The 27,821-nt window shown below is 48.9% G+C and overlaps 1 protein-coding gene across 2 annotated transcripts in view; it reads right to left on the bottom strand.

The window, feature by feature from the left end:
* TGDS (TDP-glucose 4,6-dehydratase) overlaps nt 1-27,821 on the bottom strand; it is a 465,036-nt gene that overhangs the window by 239,816 nt on the left and 197,399 nt on the right. For both annotated transcript variants that reach the window (XM_078657602.1, XM_078657603.1), the window contains exon 5: nt 5,158-5,300. In XM_078657602.1, coding sequence (XP_078513728.1) covers nt 5,158-5,300 — 143 coding nt within the window. The remainder of the gene's footprint in view (nt 1-5,157; nt 5,301-27,821) is intronic.

The raw sequence follows: 27,821 nt of genomic DNA on the forward strand, positions 1-27,821 counted from the left end.
CCGTGGTATTTATATCAGTCTCAGTGGGGGGGTGGGCCTATAAAGGCAGCAAGCGACCCTCACCGCAACGTCTCAGCAATCAATGAGGCACCTTGAATAGACGCTCACGGTCCAAGGCAGCAACTAGGGCTTGTCCACCCGGCACCTTAGGTAGCTTCTTCACGCTGCGGACGAATGAGGGAGTAATGTGGGTCATACGTTCATAGGCCAATAAAGTGCGGCCAGAGCATGTAGAGTCCGAGTCACGATAGTACCTCCACTATGTCCGTATACGCCAGCAAGTAGATGTGTAGCACCAGCGTTGTGCGGTATTGCGAATGGCGTGCCACCACTGTCCCTCCGCTTTATCAAGGCGTGTCTCAGCTAATGTCCAGTGTTTCCTGGGCCCGTCTGCACAGCCGCGGAATCGTGTCAGGCAACGCCCTGGGGCATATGGAATACCAAACTCGCGCCGGTGCGTGGCGCTCCTCCCCTGCGCAATATCTCAGCTCCTGGGTGCAATCCGGTCGTTGAGGCTGCCAATGTGCGCATGCAGGGGCAGTGCAAAGTCACCTCATTGCCCCCACGCTACCACTGTTGTAATAAAGTTTGTGCAGTCACCTTATCCAATTATTATTAGCCGCACCACGGCCGTGCATTGTCTCTGTTAAGTGTTGCAGGCCCCTTCAGCGCATATATCATACTTTCAGCAGCTTTTCGCGCCCCTTGTTAGGGTGTGCTCACACGCGGCCCGTAGGTCTCGTAGCTTGCCGTTTCAGGAGTTGAGGCCGTGCAATACCCCAGCAGCTACGGCCGTTAGCATCCACAAAGGCAAGGTAAGTTCAGCAGCGCACCACTCACCGGCAATGTCCGGGCCTCGTCCGAGAGACGCACACGGGCAGCTCAGACGTGCTGGGGCAGCACAGCAGGGGGGCTGCGTCGCGCTCAGAGCAGCCCCCGCCAACGTTCAAAACCTGCTGATTGATTGCCAGTTGCGCGGGAGGGGGCAGTTATTTGTGTCTGTGCCCCACTGACCGCCGCCCAAGGTGTCGCCTTCCATTCGTGGTATGCAGCCGCCTGCAGTCACTCCTGTCGGCCGGGCTCCTCACCGCAGTCTTACGATGTCCAGCCTTGCACAGTGTAGCCGCCTGTTGTACAGGAGCCCCGCCGGGCGCCTCAACCAATATCGGCAGCCGGCAGTAGTTGCTCCGGTGCCGTGTGATGCGACTTCTCTCAGCAGCGCCGAAAGGTGGGCACTTTACCGGCGTTCTGTCGTCCTGAGGCCTGTGCGCCTCGTGGAGCGCCGCGATCTGGCGTAGTCTTCCGGTCCCCTCAGCTCTCTACGCCCAGCTCCAGCCCAGGTCCCGGGAAAAACTCCGCTGCCTCTAACTTTGTCGTAGTACGTCGTGGAGCTTCCAAACTTTCGGCGAGACTACCAAATTGTAATCCCCGCGTGTTGTTTCTGTCGGGTAAGGAGTCGGTTTAGCCGGATAAATGAAGGATTATTGTTCCAGGCTGCAGGAGCCTCACATTAGTGCGGCCATTCTGCGTGCGCGCCCTCTAGCGCCCCAAGTATTTGTACAATCTTGTTCGGCCATGCTTAGGGGTACTTTTTCAGACGGAGCAGTGAATGGCTACACAGGGAGGTGTGCTGGAGTTGAATTTCTTTGGGATATACAGTTGGAATAGTTGTTGAAGATCTTATCCTGGTTACATTTAGAACTAAATTTAATTATACGATAAACAATATTTACTGCACCCCACTAGTTTGGTAATTTGTATTGCATGACAGTTGTTGAAATTGTTAAATCTGAAAAAAGATCAAGTCTAAAAACAATTATAGAAATCAGTCACACCAGCGCTTAAGCAGATGCCAAACAACCTTAGTTCTTCAAACGTATTACTAAAATTCCTTCTTGACTCCTGTTAGACCTGGCACCATTGGCGTGGGTCTCCCTTCCATTTTTTTGCTGTTGCCTCATCAGCCGCGGCACTGCATCGCATTTGGGGATGCAGTGCACTCAACGAAATTCGTTTTATTTATTTAAATGTTTACTTACCTGTAAAACTCCGTAATCCATACATTACTACCCCCACCCTGCCTCTCCCACTCCCCACATCACCGCCCTGCAGGTAATCCCACTGCCGGCTGCGACTCAGGTGTTTTTGCTGGTGTTAGATGCTTTGGGCATTGTGCCAGTGCTGTCCAGTGCCACAGTGCAAGTGCTCCCTATTGTAAATTAATGTACAAATTAGTGATTCCACGATTGGCTGGTTTGGTTTACTTGTCAAACCCTAGTACAGTGCACCAGGAGTGCCTAGGGCTTGTAAACCAAATGCTGCTGGTGGGCTTGCAGCACTGGTTATGCCACGCACAGAAGCAGTATGTAAAGGTGTGTCTAAGGCCTGCCATTGCAGAGCCTGTGTGCAGTCTGGTACTGCCATGTTTACTGAGCACGTGCAACCACTTGCCAGTCCCTAAACCTTCCCTTTGCTTCATATTAGACACCCCTATGGTAGGCCCAAGGACAGGGTGCATTGTAAGTATAAGGTAGGACATGCTCGGGTATGTGTGGAATGTCCTAATAGTAAATCAGAGGCATTTTCGTTTTTCACTATTGCAAGGCTAACTGTTCTCCATAGGCCAGAATGGGCAGTTAGATTATTACATCTTATAATCCTAACTGACTCAGGGAACATGGTGGACATTAGAGATTAGTATGCCGGAACTCAGGATGATAAAATGCATATTTTAGTGAAGTTGATTTTAACATTCTGTGCTTGAAAATACCACTTTAAGAAAGTAGTTATTTTCTTACCGAACTATCCAAGTCTGCCTCTGCTAGGTTGTGTATTCCTTGTCTGGAGTTTGAGTGACAGGGCTGGGGGGTTCCAGGAGACAGAGTGAGTCAGCCCAGTGGTGAACAGAGAGATCTGCATCTATATAGGAGGGAGGAGTTGCACCTGGGAACTGAATAGGGCTGTGCCTTCCCTCCACAATGCTGGCTCCACCTCCTGTGGTGTGTCTGATGTCTCTGCCCTGCACTGTGAAAGGAGAGGAGGAGTCATGTCAACAGAGTGCTCCAGGGCTGTGCTTTCCCTCCACAATGCTGGCTCCACCTCCTGTGGGGTGTCTGATGTTTCTGCCCTGCACTGTGAAAGAAAAGAAGGAGTCTTGTAAACAGAGTGCGCCAGGACCGACCAGAACTGGTTTGGACTAGACAAAGGCCCCTCTGCCCACAGAGGACAAAGGATTTTGGGGTATAAGTATTGGGATCCTGATCCCAAGAATTTAGATCACTTATGGACAAACAAATAGAAACCTTTGCTGAGGAGAGGAGAGGAACCTGAAGAAACTGAGGAGAGACTATCCCTAAGCTGAAGTACTGCTTGGGGGATTGGCCTGCAGTGGTTGCCCGACTGCCAAAGAAATGAGAGAGGAACTTTGTGTGCACTTTCATCCACTTGTGTAAGGATCTCCAAGGGCTTGGAACAGAGCTTGCCTCCTGCTGAAGTCTCAGGGACAACAGACTTCACCCACCAGCTCCTCAAGAGTTCTCCCGAAGCGCCGGCAGTTGTGTTGGACTTTTTGGGTACCTGCGGGTCGCAAGGAGCTGGAAGCGTGACTCAAGATCAAGAAGCGTGTCGCAGAACTGCCGCTTCACAACACGAAGCGCCTCACATTGCCGGAGAAGAGGATTGACATTGCAGAAGACGCCCTGAATCACCGGGAAGAGTGTCGCAGGGCCTGTCGCGGCTCACATCGTTGTGGAAGCAACTTGCATCGCCAGGAGAGAGGATCGACGTTGCAGCAGATGCCGCCGCATCACTGGGAAGCGTGCCACAGGGCCTGTCACGGCTCGCATCGTGTCAAGCATCTCGCATCGCCGGGGGAGAGGATCGACGTCGCAGCAGACGCCCCCGCATCACCGGAAAGCATGTCGCATCAGCGAGAAAGCGCCATCTTTGTTTCGTCCTTGAGTGCCAGGGACTATTGCATCACCTTTCTTGCAACACTTTTGTTGCCCTGCGTGTCGCATCTAAAGGTACATTGACTCCAAGTGTCACATTTTAAAATCTAAAGAGAACTAAGCTAATTCTACCATTTCAAGTACAGTATTGTGGATTTTTGCCGTTTGTGGTCTTGTGGTAAACCTATATAAAGAATACTTATTTTTTATATAAAACCTGTGTTGTGTCCATCTGTAGTGTTGTTACTGGATTACTGTATGTGTTCACAAATGCTTCACACACTGCCTCTGAGATAAGCCTGTCTGCTCGTGCCAAGCTACCAAGGGGGTGAGCAGGGGTTATTTTAGGAGTGTACCCCCTTACCCTGACTTGAGGCAAGGGTCCCTATTTGTCACAAGTACCTACATGTGCCAACTAGAGACCCCCAAATCTAACAACCACCATCAGGAAGGGAATTCTGTTTTAGGAGGAAAATTGTTTTCGCTTTCACACTGGGATTTTAGGGTGTGCACAGATGTGCTGATTTGCTCCAGCAATTTGCGGCTGGGACAATTCTTGCTCAAATGTAGTATCGAAGCCGTGCAGGAATAGGGAATAACATGCATATTATTCCACATTCCCTCATAACTGGGTGCAAACTGCACACCCGCTAATTTTCAAACCCTGCACTGTTGTACATTTGAATTTGTGCAATGTGTCAGCAAAATACCGCCCTATGGTGATCAAGTCATTAAACCCAATCCTCGTTGAGACAAGCATTTGCAATGCAATAGGTCTCGTGTTTACAAGAGTTTGAGCTGCTGGCATTGTAAATGACAATACCTTTTATTAATGTGTTGTTTTTAAAACAGATAAATAAAAGGCCTTGTCATTTACAATGACAACAGCTTAAACTCTTGCAAATGTGAGACCTATTACATTGAAAATGCGTTTGACGCCCGTCCTATAAAAATTATTTTTTAAGTGTTATTTTTAAAGTGTTAGGAGAGAGCTTGTCCTGCCTGCAACAGCAGTCAGGACAAAGCTATTTGAGAAAATAGTGCTCGGAGACAGAAATTAAAGCCACAGTTTACAGTGGACAATGACACAAGCCAATTAAAAACGTGGGAGGAGCTTTAAGTCCCTACCTGAATACAGCATGCCTGTCAGAGCAGCGCATGTGCTGCCCAGCTCAACCTCAAGAATGAGTTAATTTGCCAAACTTACCTCGTCAAGGCTTCCTCCATACACTTCGTCCGTACTCATGTAAAAAAACTTCTCCACATTGGCTTCGTATGCAGCATTTATAAGAACTTCAGTACCAAAGACGTTTGTGTTTGTAAACTCCGAGGAATGGCTGAATGAAATATCTACAAGAAAAATCAGACACATGCTTACCCTTTTTAGAACCATACACTGCAGAAGTAAAAATCAATATCATTTGTAGACCGTAGTGAGTGGTCACAGTAACCCGCAGGTAACACTAGTTTGGATAAAGCAGTGAAGCTAAACATGGACTGTATCATGAACGTATATGCAGGACATAGCTGTGCAACTCTTTTTAAGACCTTTCACTATCTATAGCACATACACTTAGACATTCTCACAATTCCTGCATGAACAGCCTTCAAAGCTGGGAAACAGTGAGAGGCAACCACAGCTTACCATTTCTGACCTGTGCTGTCTGCAGCAGAAGCAGAAACGTATGTGCATGCTCTTTGCACAGTGCAAAGTCTATTACATGCCTTAGCCAAGCCAGCAGGCCTCTCCTTTGTAACGTGAGTGCTAACCTATTGGCTTTGCCAATGCTTATTTGTAAAGCACTGTTTTAAAAAAAATCAAAACAATGGAGGAAGAGCACATTGAATGCTACATTATCTTCAACTAAATAATGAAACCAATATTTTGAACCTTTATAAAGATCATGAGTTCTTTTTTTAAATTTCAAGCAGAAAACAGACCAAAATTTAAAAGGCCTACCGCAGACAGAGGTCTAGTTACTTGTACTTAAAGGCACAAAACAGCTAGTTACTTTCTAAAGAAGGAGAAACTGGAACAAAGGTTCCCCCATTTGGCGACTGCAGCAGCTGGGCTGCTGTTTAGTGGACTCAGCACTACCATTTCAAATATATTAGATAAACAGTAACCATATATTTAGAGATTAATTGCATTTAAAGAAAGGAAGTAACTAGGGTGAACTGCATCGCTTAACTTTAGGAATACCTTCATTTTCAAAGACAGCAAAGGTGTCAAAATATGATAGTCTCCTCAAAATTGAAAAAATGAGTTTCATCAACCTGCAGAACCGTTTCACCTTAATAAATCAGATTATAGCAGTGCATTCATAAGTTTTTTTCTTAAGTGATAGTTTTCAAACATGAATTTAGAAATGTTCATGCTCACCTCCCCACCCCCCATTGACAGCACTGCTATTAGTTATCAAATCCACAACACAGGAGGTTTTGTATAGCACACATACTGAAGTCATGTATTTTGAAGTCCCCTTACAAGTGCTAATGAAGAACAAGCATTTACAATGCAATAGGTTTCGCATTTTCAAAACTTAGAGCTTTTGGTATTGTAAATGACAATACCTTTTATTATTGCAGGTTTTTTAAGCATAAATACAAGGTATTGCCATTTACAATGCCAGTAGCTCAAAATCTCGCAAATGCGAGACCTATTGCATTGCAAATGCTTGTTGAGTTTATCACAGCCACATACAGAGACAGTTTTGAGATTATCGCAGCCGCACCGAGTACTTCACAGGTCTTTAAAAGACCATTTACGGGTTAACGAGGCTTTGTTGTTTTCACCCCTTCATCTCCATTCTGCCTATTGCTGGAAGAATTACGCCCCCCAGGCCCTCCTGAAATTTGGCTCTAGCTGCGCCTTTGAATGGCGGTGTAGAGTAATTCAAAAGGTTAAGAACCACTGTCCTAGACTGCTATCAATCGTATGCTATCAGATCTCGGCAGAGCCATCTATGGCTGTCACCACAGACCTGAACATACACAGGCCAAAAACGGGCTTGTCCAGCAATGTCAGCTGTCAGTCGTGAACAGACATAGCTCAAACATCGCTCACTGAATCACCTCAAGCCTTATAGCCCGTTGCTCCACCTCCTCTCTACTGACTTCGTATTTACAACAGGCGGCAGTAGCCTGGCCTTTCTGGCCCGAAAGTTCTAGTTCCGCCTAAACCCAGACTGACTCACCTCAAGCGGAGTTCCATGTACACTACACACTCCCCAAAGAAGGGCGGAACTCGCCAACTTTAAGAGGCGGGTTGAACAGCGGCACGTGCGGACTCCGCAGCCAATCACCACTATAAGGGTGATATATGGTGCACTGGTATTGGTTGGGTTCCCAAAGGCCTTCAAAACTAAGGCATTTTACATGTTAGCAACGACCAATCCCAGACTATGTTCAGCCACAGGCTTGGGTGATGTGCGACCCGGAAGTGCCACGGTTTTAAGGACAACTTACATCCGTTAAGAGTTCGGTTGGTGACGACGGATGTGAGGCTGTACTCACGGATGGTCCACGTAAGTAGTGGGCAGGTGTTCCCAGTAGTAGGAAAATGATGGTATTTAGTGTTTGTCTTCGTTACGGGGGCCATACAACGAACCCAGTCAGCGTACACGTTCACTTTTCAGCGAATCCATCCTACTTTTCTGGCTCATAGTTGCAGTACACGGCACATTGCACTTCTAGCCTGAAACGCAGCGCCACAAAAAAAAGCAAAGGCTGCGCAGCCGTGAAAGTCACACGCCCGCGCGGCGCGAAAGTGAAAGATAACCAGTGGTGCGTGCGCACCACAGAGGAACGGGGGCAAGGGAGCGCGGTAGCGAGGCGAACGCGCGCTGCTGCACGTGCTAGCCACCGGAGGGAATGGGCGGAGCAAAGGCGGGACATGAACATGCCTCTGCCCAATTTCATGCCGTGTGAGCAGCTTTCAGAGCCCCCTTACAAGAGGTCTCGCGCTGCGCTAGCAGTGCTGGGCATCGCTACGCTAGGCGCAAGACCTAAAAAGGAGGGAAATTAAAAGAAACAAATACCCGCATCACACAATTTAGGAAGAAGCCGGGATTCACCCCTGATTTTCTGATTCCACAAGCTGCAATTCAGTTCAGCCACTTCGCTTCCCCTACACCCACTTTACGCCCCCCTCCTTCCCCAATCCCTGCCCCTCAACCCCCACCCTGATGGCATCAGTGAGCCCAACGGTCACAGCTAATACCAAACTTTTTGGCCCCTGGAAAAAAGTTAGCCAGTACCCATGATTTATAGACATATTTCCAGTCACTTTCTGGCCTCAAACACGAGCTGAATGCAGCAGCCTGACATTTCTCTCAGTGCCATAAATGAAGACTTTATTTACCACAACTTTGGGTTTTTAATGACTAGATGAAAAACAGGAAATAAAAGAAAATCAACATTATAAAGTCTGCCTTTAAGCTGTTGCTGTGCTTTTAAGGTTGAAGTGGGAATGGCGGGGAGCAACTGAGAGCAGGGAAAAGAGATGCAAAGGAGAAGCAGTATATGGGAAAAGCAAAAAATAAATGCACTCCCATTGCGGGCTTAAAATAAAGAAACATTTATTTCCTGGATGGAAGACATTGAAGGATACAAGCCCAATCAAAGGATGGTAGAGCAGTTGAGGGACAAACTTAAAAGGAAGGAGAGTAGTCGAATAAAAGGCAAGCTCATGAGTGACAAGAAAGCCAATCACCAAAGCTCACCATAAATTTTGGTATGAGCCACAAGAGGTCTTTTGACAACAGTGAGCTGAAAACTGGAAGTAAGAGAGGCCTAAAAACTAGCATACAGCTATTCTATGCACCAGTACAGGTTACAGAAATGGAAACAAACCTTTTAAAGGCATTATTTTTATACTTAATTACAACAAGTGTTCGCAAGTGTTCGGATAAACCAACATCACGCCTTGTTAATGCAATTAATGTACACCAATTCCAACATAATTTTAGATGAAGACAATCCAGGAATACTTCTAAATGTAAGGGGTTCAAATGGGGAATATGCTCATGTCAGCATTAAAGCAATATTTAAAGGAACAATGCAGATGTGCATATATGTGCTAAACTGCTCTTGCATGGTATAAAGTCGATAAAATAAAATAAAATAGCAAAGCAAGAGGTGGAAATTATGTTGACATTTCAGTCTCTGAGCTAACAACTAAGTGCAACCATCATCAGAACTAAATACTCTTGGCAAAAGGGCTGACATTAATCAGTAATAAGATAGTCCAAAATGATTCTAAAATAAAGCGCCACGCCTACGTTCATAGAGCTAGTTTGGACGATTGAATGTGCAACAAGCTGCAGCCTCTGGAGACCAAGAAAACCTATACAGCAGTGCTTGCCAACCGTTTTTAGAACCCCGAACCGCTGGCAAGAACTCTTGAGACCCACCTAGCTTTAATGGACATGAAGAGGGTGATATTTGATGTAACTAAAGAATCGTGTGGCATCAAGGTGTCATTTACAGACAGTACATTTTCCATTGAATGGCCACTAAATTTGCACAGACATACAGTTTTACTGATAAAACTATATTGCACACAATCAGGTTTCAGTGAATATTTATCATTTGTGCATCACCAAGTAAGGTGTCCTGATTTGTTTTGATTCTATTGAAAGCTTTGTTTCCATCACACTTTAGAATTACAACTGTGTGTTACAAAAAATAACATCCTTCAGCCTTTCCTTTCATATTCTCCGTACCCCAGCAGGATTGCCACATAATTCATTTTTGCTTTTATTTCCCTGATTGCAAAGTGAAAGGAGTTTGGAAACACCAACCCCCATGGAAAAACATAAATGAGCAGCAATTTTGTCAGACGACTTCTGTCTTTGTTGTCCTTCAAATTTTACAACCAGTGGGCTGCGAACATATATATTTCGCTCCTCTCCGCTTTGGTACAGCCGCCGCACTGCCTGAACAGCGGGTGCATCATCGAGAATTAGACCACAGAAGCACGGTGCAGAAATAAAGCGATCCCTCACACAGCAAGGCAAGGATTGACGACGCCCTGAACTGGCCACAAATAGTTTTATTTGGACAGCTGATAAGATGCGTTTCGCCTGTCCAGCAGGCTTGTTCACCAACGGTGAACAAGCCTGCTGGACAGGCGAAACGAGTCTTATCTTCCTCATTACTGCATATTCTGTGTATTCGCAGCATTTCTCCATATGAAATGCTGCAGATAGTGTGTCTGGGGTGGAAGCTGATGGGTGTAAAATTGTGTTCCCTGCTGTAGGTTTCCAATGTAATTTTGTTTCTAACCTACCATTTACCACATATACTTCTACATCTAGGAAACAGACGGAGCTTTCACTGATGTTATAAGTGAAGTGCAGGTTTATATTGTTAGTTTAGTTTAGTTATAAACTCTTCTGCACTGTTTGCCACCCCTCCAAACCACAAACAGATCGATGAAATGAAGCCATATACATATATACATACATACATATACATACATACATACACATATGCATACAAACATATACACATATATATACACACACATATATATTACCTATTGGCGGTCACCAGTAGGTAGTTATAGTTAGGACCTTGTTTCTATTCAAAAAGCATTTTTCGTTTTCCCAATAACTTTGGCTCCCGATGACGAATCTTCGCGAAATTTTCAAAACTTGTGGGGAGCTGTGGTCAGCTCCTATCTTGAAAGTTTTGGGGTGATTCGGCAAGCGGGGCCCAAGAAAAAAGAGGGGTCCCAAAACGTGTTTTCTCCATGTTATGTTATGTTATGTTATGTTATTTATTCTTTTATATAGCGCACGGCTACTCAAAAAGAGTGTCCCGGCGCTTTTATTGGAGAAGGAAGGCTGCCACACAATAACATAACACCGATAAAAGAAAGAACAGAAATACAGAACAAGTACAAACAGGAAACCGGCTACTGAGTGAACAACCAGGTTTTCAAACCTTTTCTAAAAGCAAGGAGACTAGAAGCTCCCCGGAGGGCAAGCGGCAAAGAATTCCACAACTGTGGTGCCAGCAAACCAAAGGAGCGGCCTCCCAGGCGCGCTCTCTGCACACGCGGGACGACCGCCAAAAACAGAGATTCTGACCTCAAGGACCTAGTCGGTTGATAAAAGACCAGTCTCTTTTGAAGGTATTTAGCTCCCACCATGTGGAGAGCTTTGTAGGCCAGAGTCAAAGCCTTGAAGGCAATCCGTTTCCGGATGGGAAGCCAGTGCAGAGTTATCAACAGGCCAGATGCACTGGCCCGCCTGTTTAATCCAAAGATTGCTCTCGCGGCAGCGTTCTGCACCACTTGAAGCCGCTGCAGCAAGTACTCTGGAAGGCCCAGGTAAAGAATGTTGGAGTAATCCAACCTGGACCCAATCAGAGCCTGCACTGTCACTTTCCTGTGCTCCTCGGACAACAGGGGAAGGAACCTCCGCAGCATCCTGAGGATGCCGAAGCAAGTGCCCGCCACCCCAAGGATCTGGGATTTCAGTGTTAATCCTTTGTCCATCTTGACCCCCAGATTTTTAGCGACATGGGAAGAGCAGGATGGAGGAAACATATTAATCGGCCACCAGGCCTGCCAGTCTGGCTCTGTGTCACACCCGAAGAAGAGTACCTCGGACTTATCGGAATTGCACTTGAGGCTGTTCAGATGGAACCAATGAAAAACAGCCCCAAGGCAATCCCGGATACTCTCCTCCTCAAAGTCTCCTCCCCTCTGACAAGAGAAGAGGAGCTGGGTGTCATCAGCGTAAGACACGATCCGGGCGCCATACGACTCCGCCAACGCCGCCAATGGGGTCATGAAGATGTTGAAAAGGGTTGGGCTCAAAATAGAGCCCTGTGGGACCCCGACTCCCAGAGGCGGCATCACGGCGGAGTCTGGCGACGCCCAGACCGTTTGCCGGCGGCCGGCTAGGAAGGAAGAAAACCAATCGAGCACCGTCCCCCGTAGACCTATCTCAAAAAGTCTTGCGAGAAGGCCATCATGGGGGACGGTGTCGAATGCCGCCGACAAGTCCAGCATCACCAGCATGACTTTGCCCCCTGAGTCCAGAACACCTTTAATGGTTTCTGAGACCTCAAGGAGCGCAGTCTCTGTGCTTAGATGGGGACGAAAACCAGACTGGGTGGCGTGCAAGATCTCATTGGTTTCAAGAAAATTGGAAAGCACAGCCTGAACGTGCTTTTCCACAATCTTCGAGAAAGCCGGCAGCAGAGAAATAGGCCTGTAATTGACCGGGGCCTTCGGATCCAGGCCAGATTTTTTCAACAATGGAATCACCATCGCCTGTTTCCAGGCTTGCGGGACCACTCCCCTACTCAACGAGAGATTTAACAGCGGGTTTGCCAGAGGGTTGATCACCTCCGCAACTTTCGCTAAAAATTTAGCGGGGCAAGGGTCGAGGGGCGACCCCGATTTAAGATTGCCCATTATCGCTAAAGAGTCCGGGGCAGACATCGGCGGAAACACATTCAGCGTCACAGCTGGCAAAGCCAGCGGGGATAAGGTGATCTCAGGATTAGTCTGGACCATAGGTCCAGGCGATGGAAAAGAATCCTGTATGCGTTGAATCTTGCTCGTAAAGAAATCAGCAAGGTCCGAAGCCCAGGTGCCAGACGGTTTCTCATCCGAGGTGTTAGACCATGGGGAGATAAATTCTCTCACAATGGAGAAAATCTCCTTGCAGGAATTAGAAGCGGCTTCTATTCTCCTAGCAAGATATGCTTTCTTTTCCAGGCGAATGTCCCGGTGATAGGCTTTGACCACCGTCTGATAGGTCAGCTTGGCTACCGTATCATATTTTGCCCGCCAAGCTCTTTCGGCTACCTTACACTGCTGCCGCGAAGCCGACAGTGCAGCGGTAAACCAAGGCGCAGAGACCCGTTTCGGTGTCAGGCGTGGTGTCAATTCCGGGGCCAGATCATTTAGCCTGTCTAGAAGCCAATCTTGCAAGGTCTCCAGATCCCTGTCCAAATCGCCCGAGAGGGAACACGGGTGATCCACAGCGGCCTGAGCCAGCAACTCTGGGGTCACTCGATGATAAGCTCTATGGACACGGCCCTGTTGCTGTGCCAGGGCAACCCTCGGTTTAGCTATGCCTTTGATCGTATATTTGGCAAGCAGATGGTCTGACCAGAGTACAGGTGTAATCTCAATCTCCTCAAGAGGGGAAGACGAGAATACCTGGTCCAGAGTGTGCCCCGTAGGAAATTTTAGACACGCCTACAGTCCGAACTGCTGAACGGAATTACACCAAGTTTGGCAAAAAGGTAGCCCTTATTTCAGAAAGAACTCTTTTTTTAAAATGGTGTAAATCCGCTCAGTAGTTCCTGAGAAATTCAAGAAAAAGAGGTGAAAAAATCAATTTCCCATAGGAAACTTTAGACACGGCTACCGCTCGAACTGCTGAACGGAATTACACCAAAATTTGGCAAAAAGTAGTGCTTGGTTCAGAAAGCACTCTTTTTCTTAAATGGTAAATCCATTCAGTAGTTGCTGAGAAAATAAAAAAATAAAAGTTTGATATATAGAGGCACAGAGGGCCGCGCACCCTGCCGATCACGAGCTGCATTCTTATTGGCTGTCAACACTTCAAACCAGGAAGTGTTGGGCAGCCATCTTGTGCCGAAAAGAGAAAATGAAACGCGCAAAGCAATAAAAGGGGGTAGGGTAGACACACCCTGACCCCCTAGGCCTGCTCAGGGACCAAAAAAGCATTTTTTTCCTTTTTTTAAAATCGGCCGAATTCGCGCTGGGTGCGTGAATCCGGGCGAGAAAATAAAAAAACTTAATTGAAGCCCCGGGATGTGCCAGGTCCCGGGGGGTATTAAAAAAATGCGTGGGGGGCCCCCAATCTCTGCCACACTGCCCCGGGTACCGCCACCCCCGAGGGTTTGCATAAATATTTGCGGGGGGCACACGGCCCCCCCCGCATCCCTGGGGACCGCCACCCCCTGGGGCTTCTTTTTAGAAAAAAAATATACCTGTGTGGGGGGGCTCGAGCCCCCCCACAAGCCCCGGGGACAACCACCTCCCTGGGGCAGTTCAGATGCTGGGAGGGGGGCTGGGGACCGCCGCCCCCCAGGGCCGGCTCCTGCAGTGGCACCCCGGCACACTGCAGTTTGCTATGGCAGGGCGGGAGCCTCGCGTCTCCCGTCCTGTCATAGCAAACTGTGGTTTGGATTTTGAAAAGATCTTCCAAAACTCAAACCAGATTGCTTTTCCACACGGGGAGCTGCATCTTAGCAGCTCCCCACGTGGAAAAGTAATGCCGGCTCCCACAAGATGCGGGGAGCCGGCTGGGACCGTGGGGGCAATGGGGCTCCCCCCACGGTCCCCAACGAGAGGCCAGGCCCGAGGGAATGGGGTGCCACGCGCCCCCCCCCCCCATTAATAATTTAAATTTTTTTTTTTTTTTTATGACGCAAAGGCCGGCCCCGGGGGATGGGGTCCCCGGGGCCATAAACGGCCTGTGGAGGGGGGCTAAGTAGGCCCCCTCCATAATAATAAAAAAAAAGTTTGCCCATGCCCCAGGGGATGGGGTCCTAGAGGCAAGGAATTAGCCACGGGACGGGGCCAACGCGACCCCCTTCCCGTTAATATATATATATATATTTTAATGGGTGTCAGGTCCTGGGGGATGGGGTCTCCAGGGCCCAAACACAGTAAAAAGAAGGGGGGCCACTGTTAGAAATGGGGTAGCCAATTCTACGAGGGGTAGCATGGTGCAGAGCGGGCAGGCCAAAATCCTGAGGACATGTGTGAAGCATCCACACAGTACACACAGACGACACACCAGACACAGCACAAAAAGAGACAGCACCAGTTTGTATGAAAAAGAATAACTCTTGTATTGCCTCCAACCTGCAAAGGCAAACACAGTAATCACAATGTTGCGCCAACTGGCGCCAGGGCAATATATACCCGATGATCATTTACAGGGTAAAGGGAAAAAGAAGAAAAAGCTAAGTCCATTAGTTCCAGGGCTGAAATAAAAAGAGCGTTATCAATTGACATGGAACATCAGGCGCAAACATCTGCCATAAAACCTCTTAACAGGACATCCAGCACGATCATCAGGCAAGACCCAAATCCCCTCCTCTCTCACGGGAACCCGGGACTTCGAGGCAGCCAACGTGGGGCTGCCAGGCCAGCGCGGGATAGGCACTAACATCAGGCATAGACCTAAATCCTGGGGCAGGAAACACAGTGAGCATAAAAAGGAATGTCATAGATCATCAGCATTATAAGCATGAGGGGAAGAAACACTAGGCATCAGCCTTTGGGCATGTCAGCATAGGATAAAACATTAGGCGTGAAAAGTGTGAAAACACATCATGCATTATAACCCAAGGCACAGGAGTGGATCACTGAAACTCATGGACCCTCACTGGTGTGGCACCTCCACATAAATCAGGTTTCCTGCTTCGGGGCAGGCGGGTTGGGACACTCCCCTAGCCAAGGGATAACCTGATCACCAAAGACAGTTAACCAGCACTTAATTCAGGCACTGGCCCAGTCCAGGGGACCCTCAGTCACTGCTCCCCTCGGGTCAGGTCCTTATCAGCTGGACGGGGGCCAACGGGGCCCAACAACAGTTTCAGGCAGGGGCAGGGCCGCCTCAGGAATCCTTCAAGGCCTCCCCCGCAGGGGTGTTACCTCTGTCTTTGTCCCTCCCGAAGTATTGGTCCCGGGGGGGGGCAGGCACCGACATGTACCCTGACACTTCCCACCCCCCAGCTCCTCAAAAGGCCTCTCCCCTTGCCTCGGGGGGGGCCTCCGGCAGTCCAACTCTTCCACCCCACTCACCGGGCTGCTTGGGCTCCCGACGACTTCCTCCTGCTTCACCCGGCCCCTCCTCTCTCACGGGGACCCGGGACTTTGAGGTAGCCTCTGCAGGGCTGCCGGGCCAGCGCGGGGTAGGCTCCCGCCTGACTCCTTGTTCTACACGGGGCTCCCTCGTTGCCACGGGGGCCCCGCAACGCCACCTCCTTCCGGCTTCACCGGGGTTCCCTCCTGGGACCCAGGGCTTCTGACTGCCTCTTCTTGCTTCCCGGCCGGGCGGCCAATCAGCGCGCGGCTCCCAGGGGCGTGGCGGCAGCCGCCGATCCATGTGAGGCAGCTGGGGTGGCCGGTGACGTCACCGGCGCCGTAGCCACGTGACACCGCCTTCCTCGACTTCGAAGCTCAGCGCGGCCTACCGCCGCGGCCCCCTCTTGGCTCCAGGGGCCGCCGCGAGGAACCAGGCATTAGGGGCACTCCCTGTATCAGAGACCCAGAGGTCGCGGAGGTTTATTTCCAGGCAGCAGTCATGCGGGTCGAGCACCCACAGAGTACACTACAGTGCGGGGTAGGCTCCCGCGGCGGTTCAATTTGGCAAAAGGGCGCGCTCAGCCACCGCGATTTTCACGTAAAGGGCGGCAGCGGTGGTGAGGGGCCAGCAGCGCTTTCAATACACAGCGCTTAAACACCCAGGCAGTCTCCTGCAGCGGCAGCGTTAGGCAATAGCACATGTATCAGCACGGTGCTTGGAAGGGTACAGCAGTGTCTGGGGCCAGACAGAGCTTTGTAGACGCAGCGCTGTAAGAGACAGCAGTCCTGGCATAAGACAGTTCTTCCCAATAAAACAGTTCCTTTTGGCCAAGCAGCGCTTCTGCAGCACAGCGCTTGTGGGCACAGTCCTCCTAATACAACGCTTAGGAACCAGCAGTTCAGGCAGTAGCACCTCCAGCAGTGTAGCGCTTCGCAGGGCCACAGCGTCTTCACGACACAGCGCTTTAGGGTTATAGCGCTTAGGGGGCAGGCAGTCCCAGCAGCAATACCCAGGGTAACGCTCCTCACCTCCTGGGGTGGGGTCCAGTCCCAATAAGGCGCTCTCCTCCTCAGGCGCTGGTAGAGGTAGCGCTCACGTGGCGCCAGGTCCTACCAGTCTCAGGGACCTAGGACGGCACTCCTTTCTTAGGGGCCAAGGGGCAGAGCAGCAGGCACTACTGGGCAAGGTCAGCAGTTAGTGGGTACTCATCAAAACAGGGCGGTAGGCTTTCACCATCCTCCACTGTAGCATGGTCCTCCTCCTACACAGCAGCCTGAACTCCTGCAGTGGGGCTTCCACTAGCCCTGGGGACAGCAGAGGGGTTCTAGTAGGGTGCAGGGTCCAGCACACAGGCCCAAGTAGCGGTAACCCCTGGCAGCAGGTCCCCTCACGTTCTTGTCTCTGCTCTGACTGAGCACATGGTGGCACATCCCCCTTATTTATATGCCCCCCACCCCACCTACCAGTCAGTGCCAGAAGCTTCTAGAATTCTCAGGGGAACTAGTTCTAACTGGCTCGGGGGGGGGGGGGGAGTAGAGCACCAGGGGTGCCAGGCTTTCCCTCCAAAAGCAGGGGTGGGTGGGTACCAAACAGCTAGACCGCAAACCTACTGCAGTCAGGTGGTACAACACATAGCCATGGCATCCATTTTAAATACAGCATGTTGCCAGGGTACATTTACACAATGGGGGGTTAATAAGTGCACACACCATTGCGTGACATTTTCACATTAAACAGGGCATCTCAACTATACCACTTTCTACCATGGGGAGACATCCTAAATTAGGGGGGTGAAAAGCGAAAAATTTTGGGAGAATGGGCAAAGTCCAACACAACTCCCCCCAGCCAAAAGCCAGGGTAGACCTATCATTGCCTTGATGGGCTTCCCTGCTTGGGGCGGAAAAAGGTGGACGCAGGCCCATAACTACAGGAGCACCTGCAGTTTCTTCTCCACTCTGGAACCCGATGGTTCCCTCTCTCAACCCTCCCTTCACCAACCAAACCACCCCACTGAAGCTTTCTAGCGGGATGTGGCTAGAACTGGCCTCTAGGCCATCCAGACGTCTCTGGCCCTTGCTTTCTCACAGAGTGGGGGGCTTTAGCCCCAGGCCCGTAGTACCCGTTTACCACTCTCCTCCTACCAAACTGCCACTGGTCCTCCCACCTGGGGTCCGCAACCTCAGGCTGACCAGTCACCAGGGGCGAGGCTCTCCTCCCCCTACCTCTCCTTCTGGGGTTCCGCTCTCTCTTTCTACGTGGGACACCCTCAGAACACCACTCTCTCCACAACCTAGAGTCGAAACCCTTAGTTTGAACTGGTGACAGGGACTTCCTCCCTCCCCCTGCACCCCCTCCCAGAGTTCTGCACCCTCCTAACTGGATTAGTACCCCTGGAAGTCAATTCTGGGGGGACCCCAATTACAGATGTCTCACCCGCCAGGTCAGGCAACCCCTGAACCTGGCATCCCAGCCCTGGATCCAAATCCTTAAGCTGACCCGGTGACAGGGGTGAGTCCTCCCTCCCCCTGCACCCCCTCCCAGAGTTCCGCACCCTCTTACCTGGAGAAGTACCCCTGAGAGTCACACCCGGGGGACACGGTTTACAGACGTCCCACCCGCCAGGTCAGTCAACCCCTGTCCCAGGCCTCCCAACCCAGGATCTACGCCCTGTGGCTGAGCCGGGGCCAGAGGAGAGACCTTCCTCCCTCTGCACCCCCTTCCAGAGTTCCGCACCCTCCCACCTGGAGAAGTACACCTGGAAGTCACACCAGTAGGGACCTTTTTTACAAGTGCCCCTCCCTCCAGGTCAGGCAACCCCTGCAACTGGAACCCCAGCCCAGGATCTAAACCCTGCGACTGAGCCGACCCCCGAACCACTGGAGTTCCGATTACAGACGCTCAGGGTTCTCCTGACATGAGGGGATCCCTTTTACTGGAAGGCACATCAGGACAGCCTAGGCTCCCAACCTGGGGTTCCCTTACGAGACTCTCCAGGCCCTGAGACTGTAGTAGGGGCACCTCGGGACACCTCCCCGTCTCACTCCTTCCTGTAGATAGGATGTGTGGCTCTAAAACCCTCTCACTTCCCTGGGACCTAGCTGGGCTATTCCTCACCTCTCCCGCCGGGTCGGAAGATCCCTGCATCACTCCCTTCAGGATCACTACCCAATGTCCTCTCAGACTCTCTGGCACTTACCCATAGTTCTGCCTCCCGTGCAAGTTCTCTGGGGTCTGAGAACCCACACTGCAACAAGTGGTGACGCAGACTTGGGAAACAATTCCTTAGCATGTGCTCCTTGATAACTACATGGCACAGCTATTCCCAATCCTCCACTGCTCTACTCACCACCCAATCCTCCAATGCAGTCCAACACACCTAAGCTAACTCCCCCCAGGACTGGTGGGACAGTCTTCCCCTGCCCCTGAACTCCAACCCGTCCCCCTCTTCCTGGGAATCGGGCACCATCTCCTGGGCTCTGGAAGTGAGACTCTCTGCACTGGAACCACTCTCGCTGCCACCACTGGATCCCACCCTCACTGGTGAATCCGGACCACAAAAACCACTCTCAGGGGACAACCTACCCACCTGAGCTAGACTCTCCCTGGCAAAGGCCCTCTCCGCCTCCGCCATCCTCTCATGCGCTAGGACCTTCTCTGTCTCTCGCCTTTTCTCTTCCACCCTCAGCTGCGCTAATTCTTTGCCATGCCTGAGCTTCTCCAGCGCCAGCTGATGTTCCCTTTCTTCCCTCCTATCTACCCACTCTTCTAGGGACAGGGAAAGGGATGGGGCAGTTCCCCCGGGACTGGACCCATTGCGGGACTTCCATCTATGGTATCCTCATTAGCTACTGGCGTCTCCGCTCTATCAACTTCTTCCTCCTCCTCAAAGTCACCACCCTCCAGGGTTATGGACTGGGAGCCCTCCCTCTGGTCTCTACCTAATCCACCCTTTAAATACGCGGAGGGGTAATCGGACAGGTTCCCACAGGGCTCTAAGGGTTCCCCCCTCTTGAGGGCCTCATAGAGAAATAACTTCCTGCGAGTGTCGCCTACTGGGGGTATCCCTCTCTCTCGGCAGAAAAACAACACTTCCTGCTTGGTGTACTCCACGAGGTAGTCCTCATCATAAACCAACCCCATCCTGGCAAGGTACACCCGGGACACACCACCCACAGTGCAACAGGGGGACACAATTCAAAATCACTTTCAGGAGAAAGCAATAATAAAGAAAACACAATAATCAGCAAAAATACAATAATCCCCAAGAAAAACTGTGATTACTTTTCATAGCTCTATTTGCAGTGTAACCCTGTGGCCGCTGTGGTACTGCGCAAACACAAGTCCTATCCCACCGCTCGCCAACAATGTTAGAAATGGGGTAGCCAATTCTACGGGGGTAGCATGGTGCAGACCGGGCAGGCCAAACTCCTGAGGACATGTGTGAAGCATCCACGCAGTACGCACAGACGACACACCAGGCACAGCACAAAAAGAAACACAACACCAGTTTGGATGAAAAAGAATAACTCTTGTATTGTCTCCAACCTGCAAAGGCAAACAGTAATCACAATGTTGCGCCAACTGGCGCCAGGGCAATATATACATGGGGATAATTTACAGGGTAAAGGGAAAAAGAAGAAAAAGGTAAGTCCATTAGTTCTAGGACTGAAATAAAAAAAGCGTTATCAATTGACATGGAACATCGGGCGCAAACATCTGCATAAAACCTCTTAACAGGACATCCAGCACTAACAACAGGCATAGACCCAAATCCCCTCCTCTCTCACGGAGACCCGGGACTTCGAGGCAGCCTCCGTGGGGCTGCCAGGTCAGCGCGAGGTAGGCTCCCGCCTGGCTCCTTGTTCTACACGGGGCTCCCTCGTTGCCACGGGGGCCCCGCAACGCCACCTCCTCCTTCCGGATTCACCCGGGTTCCCTCCTAGGACCCGGGGCTTCCGCATTTTCTGGGGGCGTGGCAGCAGCCGCCAATCTGTGTGCGGCGGTTGGGGGACGCGGCCAGTGACGTCACCGGCACCCCAGCCACGTGACACCGCCCTCCTCGACTTCCAGAGGCCCAGCGCCGCCTACCGCGGCACTGCAGCGGCCCTCTCTTGGCTCCAGGGACCACCGGGAGGAACCAGGCACTAGCGGCACTCCCTGTGTCAGCGACCCAGAGGTCGCGGCGGTGATTTCCAGATAGCAGTCATGCAGGGTGAGCAACCGCGGAGTTCACTACGGCACCAACGCGGGGTAGGCTCCCGCGGCGTTTCAATTTCGCAAAAAGATGCGCTCAGCCACCGCGCTCTTCAGGTACCGGGCGGCAGCGGTGAGGGGCCAGCAGCGCTTTCCATACACAGCGCTTAAACACCCAGGCAGTCTCCTGCAGTGGCAGCGATAGGCAATAGCGCTTGTATCAACACGGCGCTAGGAAGGGCACAGCAGCGTCTGGGGCCAGACAGAGCTTTGTAGACGCAGCGCTGTAAGAGACAGCAGTCCTGGCATAAGACCGTTCTTCCCGATAAAACAGTTCCTTTAGGCCAAGTATCGCTTCTGCAGCACAGCGCTTGGGGGCACAGTCCTCCTAATACAGCGCTTAGGAACCAGCAGTTCAGGCAGTAGCACCTCCAGCAGTGTAGCCCTTCACAGGGCAATAGCCTCTTCACAGCACAGCGCTTTAGGGTTATATCGCTTAGGGGGCAGGCAGTCCCAGCAGCAAGCCCCAGGGTAACGCTCCTCACCTCCTGGGGGGGGGGGGGTGTGTCCAGTCCCAATATAGCACTCTCCTCCTCAGGCGCTGGTACAGGTAGCGCTCACGTGGCGCCAGGTCCCACCAGCCTCCGGGACCTAGGACGGCACTCCTTTCTTAGGGGCCAAGGGGCAGAGCAGCAGGCACTACTGGGCCAGGTCAGCAATTAGTGGGAACTCATCGAAACAGGTCGGTAGGCTTTCACCATCCTCCACTGTAGCGTGGCCCTCCTCCTACACAGCAGCCTGAACTCCTGCAGTGGGGCTTCCACTAGCCCTGGGGACAGCAGAGGGGTTCTAGTAGGGTGCAGGGTCCAGCACACAGGCCCAAGTGGCGGTATCCCCTGGCAGCAGGCCCCCTCACGTTCTTGTCCCTGCTCTGACTGAGCACATGGTGGCACATCCCCCTTATTTATATGCCCCCACCCCACCTACCAGTCAGTGCCAGAAGCTTCTAGAAATCTCAGGGGAACTAGTTCTAACTGGCTCGGGGGGGGGGGGGGGAATAGAGCACCCTGGGTGCCAGGCTTTCCCTACAAAAGCTGGGGTGGCTGGGTACCAAACAGCTAGACCGCTAACCTACTGCAGTCAGGTGGCACAACACATAGCCATGGCATCCATTTTAAATACAGCATGTTACCAGGGTACACTTACACAATGGGGGGTTAATAAGTGCACACACCATTGCGTGACATTTTCACATTAAACAGGTCATCTCAAACCACACATGGCCTATACCACTTTCTACCATGAGGGAGACATCCTAAATTAGGGGGGTGAAAAGCGAAAAATTTTGGGAGAATGGGCCAAGTCCAACAGCCAAACAGCCCCCCTTCTCAAAAAAATATGAAACAAACAACTCACGATCGTGCGGGAGGCCCCGCCCTCTCCCAGCAACACACTGCAAATGCACCCTGTGGCACGTTTTAAGTTGGGGAATTAATTTCCCTTCAATACTGTGGGTCCCTGGGGGCCAACTAGCCCACCAGGTATCTCCAGTAAGGGCCACAGGGCTGCGTTGCAGAGGTGGCCAAGGCCACACCCTTTTTTGCACCTCTGTAGCGCTTACTGGAGGTACTTAGTGGGCTAGTTGGACCCCAGGGACCCTCCGGATTCAAGGGGACTTAATACCCCAACTTAAAAAGCGCCACGGGGCGCGTTTGCACAGTGGTGAAGGGAGGGGGCGGGCCGGAGGTGACATGTGTGCAATCACGCCCTGTGGTGCGTTTTAAGTTGGGGAATTAATTCCTCTTCAATCCTGAGGGTCCCTGGGGGCCAACAACCCCACCAGGTACCTCCAGTAAGCGCTACTACGCTGCGTTGCAGAGAGGTGGGCCAGGCCATGCCCCTTTTTACACCTCTCTGCAACGCAGCTCTGTGGCACTTACTGGAGGAACCTGGTAGGTAAGTTGGACCCCAGGGACCGTCAGGATTCAAGGGGACTTAATCTCCCAACTTAAAACGGCCACAGGGCGAGTTTGCACAAGTCAACTCAGGCCCCCCCTCCCTCCACCACTGTGCAAACACACTCCCTAGCGCGTTTTAAGAGGTAGTTTTAATCCCCCTGCCCTATTATGTACTAGGGCCTTACAGAGGAGGTCATGCTAATCACAGGGGTACCCCAACGCATAGTGTTCCCTAGTGTTTGTAGGTGTTTTCACTGTATTCTAAGTGTCTTTTAGCACAGCACTGGCTCTAGGCCTGGTTAGTCAGGGTCAGTTACCACTAGTACCAGTCTGAAAAAGATGTGGGCACAGGATGATATTGGAATAAGGCCTCTTTCTGCTCCTCTGTTAGTTCTTTCTGCACATGTCTTGCATCTTCCTGCACTTTTCTTCATCTTTGTGGACTTCTATTGCTTCTTTCTGCATTTCTTTTGCTTCTTTCTGTGCGTTTTTTCTTCTTTCTTCACATGCCCTACCTCTGTAGGCATAGTTAGAAACTAGCATTTAAAAAACCTGTGAAATTCACTGAAAAAAACATTGGTTTCAGGCACGTTATAGTTACAAATTAGTATTCAAAAAACCTTTGAAATTCACTGAAAAAAAACATAGGTTTTAGGGAAAGTTATAGCTGGACATTTTCTTGTACAAAACCAGAGAAATTCCGCCGTTATAGTTAGTTCAGCTAACTAGAACCCGCGCCCCCGCAATGCACTGCTGATGACGTCACATATTACATCACTCATGACATGGTCAGTGACATTACTGATGACATCACTCATGACATCTCAAAGGACATCACTGATGACATCACTGATGACATCATCCATATGATAATTTGATGCATCTTCTCACACCCTAATATAACCTTTGATACACCCACTCTAAATTACAGACTGCCATTCTCAAAACCATAGACACTCCAACAGCAATAACTACATACACACTCACTGATTCTTAGGTTTACACACACATCCACTCACTCACCCGTACAGTCATTCATACTTATGGTCACTCAGTACAGGACTATCATATGCACTCATACACCTATATAAACACTCACACACCACCACTCATCCATAGAGGTACTCACACACCTAGTCAGTCATGCAAATAATTAATCACACTGCCATTTACTCACCTATACACTTATACACACACCAGCTCAATTACTCATGCAAATACTAGCACATTCTTACACTCCTATACAATCACTGATACAAGCACACACTCATCCATACAGTCACTCTCACAATCGGACACTCTCAATTATAGCCACTTATATACTCCAACACACATATATACTGCCTTTCACACATGTAGTTACTCACACATGTACCACCGAGATATACATTCACTCACTAACACACCCATACACACACTCAACCACCCATAAAGTCCATCATCGATGCAGTCTTGAAACCATGCACCCAGTGAATTACCCACTCACACATCTATGCACAGAGTCACACACACCCCACCGACATAAACACTCAGGCACCCATACAGATACTCAGACAACCAATCAATAACCCATATAGACACTCATGTAGCTATTCACATACCCATGTAGTCACTTACACACCAACAGAAAGATGGATAAAGACATTCACACAGTCACTAACCCATGCATTCAGTAGGATATGTTTAATCACTCACTTATAGAGTCAGTCACGCAACTACTAAATCATCCATTCAGACACTTAAACACCCACTTCTTCAATAGACATTTCCCTATATATATATATATAAAACATATTTAAACTTTACAGAAACACACAGTCACTGGATGATGTCATCAGTGACGTCATTTGAGATTGTCATCAGTGATGTCACTGACCATGTCATGAGTGATGTAATATGTGATGTCATCAGCAGTGCATTGCGGGGGCGTGAGTTATAGTTAGCTGAACTAACTATAACGGGGAAATTTCTCTCGTTTGGAACGAGTGAAATGTTCAACTAACTATAACTTTCCCTAAAACCTAAGTTCTGAGGTTTTTTAAATGCTAATTTTTTACTAGAACGTGCCTGAAACCTATGGTTTTTTCAGTGAATATATACACATATATATATATTCACAGAAAAAACCATAGGTTATAGACCATATATAGTTAGGAATTAGCATTTACAAAACCTTGAAAATTCACTGAAAAAACCATAGGTTATAGACCATATATAGTTAGGAATTAGCATTTAGAAAACCTTATTTTACTCACACAAAACCATTGAAATTCCATATATAGTTAGTTGCACTAACTATATATCGCGCACCCGCAATCCACTGCTGATGATGTCACATATTACATCATTCATGACATGGTCAGTGACATCACTGATAACAACATCCAGTGATTTTTTGTTTCTATAAAGTTTAAATATGTCTTACATATTGAAGAATGAGTGGATGTGTAAGTGTCTGGACGAAGGATTTAGTAGGTGCATGACTGACTGTATGAGTGAGTGATTAAATGTGTCTCACTGACTGCATGGGTTAGTGACTAAACTGTCTTAATTTGTGCATCATTATGTCTGTTGTTCTGTAAACTGCTGCATGTGTTGATCAGTAGCTATATGAGTAACTATATGGGTTATTGATTGATTGCCCAAGTATTTGTATGGGAGACTGAGTGTGTGTGTGTGGCTAGCTGGGAGGTGTGTGACTCTGTGCAGATCAATCTGTACTTGTATCAATGATTGTATAAGAAGGTAAGTATGTGTTAGTATATGTTTGAAAATGTAAGGTGCTCTATGTTTAACTGTATAGACAAGAAAATGGAAGTGTCATTGATTCTTTACAGGACTGACTAGGTGTGTGAGTAACTCCATGGATGAGTGGCAGACTGTGAGTGTCTGTATAGGTGTATGAGTGCATATGATAGTGTTGTAAAGATGAGTGATTGTATGTATGAATGATTGTATGGGTGAATGAGTGAAGGTGTGTGTAGACGTAGCAATCAGTGAGTGCGTATGTAGTAACTAGTATTGGTGTGTCAATGGTTTCAAAAATTATACTCTCTTTTTAACACTGGGTGAAACAGAGGTTATATTAAAATGTGAGGAGATGCATTGTATTGTCACATGAATGATATCATCAGTGATGTGGTCATTGATGTCAAATGAGATGTCATCAGTGATGTCATCAGTGATGTCATTTGAGATGTCATCAGTGATGTCATCAGTGATGTCATTTGAGATGTCATCAGTGATGTCATCAGTGATGTCACTGACCATGTCATGAATGATGTAATATGTGACATCATCAGCAGTGGATTGCGGGTGCGCGATATATAGTTAGTGCAACTAACTATATATGGAATTTCAATGGTTTTGTGTGAGTAAAATAAGGTTTTCTAAATGCTAATTCCTAACTATATATGGTCTATAACCTATGGTTTTTTCACTGAATTTTCAAGGTTTTGTAAATGCTAATTCCTAACTATATATGGTCTATAACCTATGGTTTTTTCTGTGAATTTCATTGGTTTTTTAACAGCTAATATCTGTAGCTGTAAAATGTATTCTTCTTTAAATCCAAAAATATATTTTATATGTTTATGAATAATTTTTTTTAAAAATATTTATTTTTCTTCGTTCCCGCTTCGCGAATCGGGAAGCTTCCCGTTAGCTGACCTTGATGCCGCGAAATAGACCGCGAGCCGGTAAACGTTTCTTTACCGCAAGTGCCGCGTTAGAAAACAACATCGTGACGCCTCCCGTCCGCATGACGTTTCACGTTGTCGAGTGATACGTCATATGACGTGCTACGTTAGCGAACTGGTACGCGAAGCGAGTCGCAAAGCGCAGGTTTCTGGAAGCAAACCGGGAGGCCCTGCAAAGCGCTTAACGTAAACACAGCAAGTCATGTGACTTGGTAATAACACTTTTCATTGGTTCATTTCACTTTTGGTTTCCTAATGATGTAAGACTAGGTCATATAATCTAAAATGAACACTTTTGATTGGTTGAGAACTCTTGTTTTTCCCAAATGATGAAAATCCCTCCTTCTTTCCTCACTCTGACTTTCATCATTGTGAGAGAAAGACCCTTTGTGATCACTGAGCAATGGCTTCTTTAGTAGCTTCAGCTGGTGCTTCCCCACCACCTCCACCACATCCAAGGAAGAGTGGACCACCTGCTCAAGTTATAATTCAACAAGAAGAAGAAGAAGAGGAACAGGACGACGAGCACGAAGAGAGGCAGTTTTTGCCTGAGCAGCCCAGGACGTCTCACCGGAAAGAAAACTTCATTTGGCAATTTTTTAAAATTCCCAAAGGTCAGAAAAAAGTAAATGCAAGATACGTAACTTGCCTTATATGTCAAGATAGACTGTCCAGAGGAACCGAGAAAAAATACAGTTTCGGAAACTACACAATGCATCGCCATATGACTAGGTGGCATCCTAACAACTACAGTGCTGCACAGTTTCGGAACGACCTAGATAATCTCCCTATTATGGCCAGAAGATCTGTTGTACCGGAAGTAACGGGACCAGAGGGCAGGGAGATGGTGCCAAATATACAAATGAAATTTGGTGAAGTAAAACACACCTGCGTATTTTGCGATGGATTCATTTCCTACGGAGAAAAAAGCATCACTCTGATCAACAGAGCTATTGACTATCATATGCAAGTTTGTACGAAACGCCCAAAATAATAAATACTTCTTTTTTTGTTTTGTTGCTCCTGTTGTGCCCTTTACAATGAATCGTTTTCATTGCCCCCTCCAAGAAAAACCCAAAAAAATATAAAACTTCAGAAAAATTCAAAAAAAGTAAAAAAAGTTCCGAAAAATAATAAAAAAAATATAAAACAACAAAAACAATTAAAAAAAAGTTCTTTTCAGAACTACCTCCCCGTTATTAAAAA

Source organism: Lissotriton helveticus, chromosome 8, assembly GCF_964261635.1.
Source record: "Lissotriton helveticus chromosome 8, aLisHel1.1, whole genome shotgun sequence".
Lineage (NCBI taxonomy): Eukaryota > Metazoa > Chordata > Amphibia > Caudata > Salamandridae > Lissotriton > Lissotriton helveticus.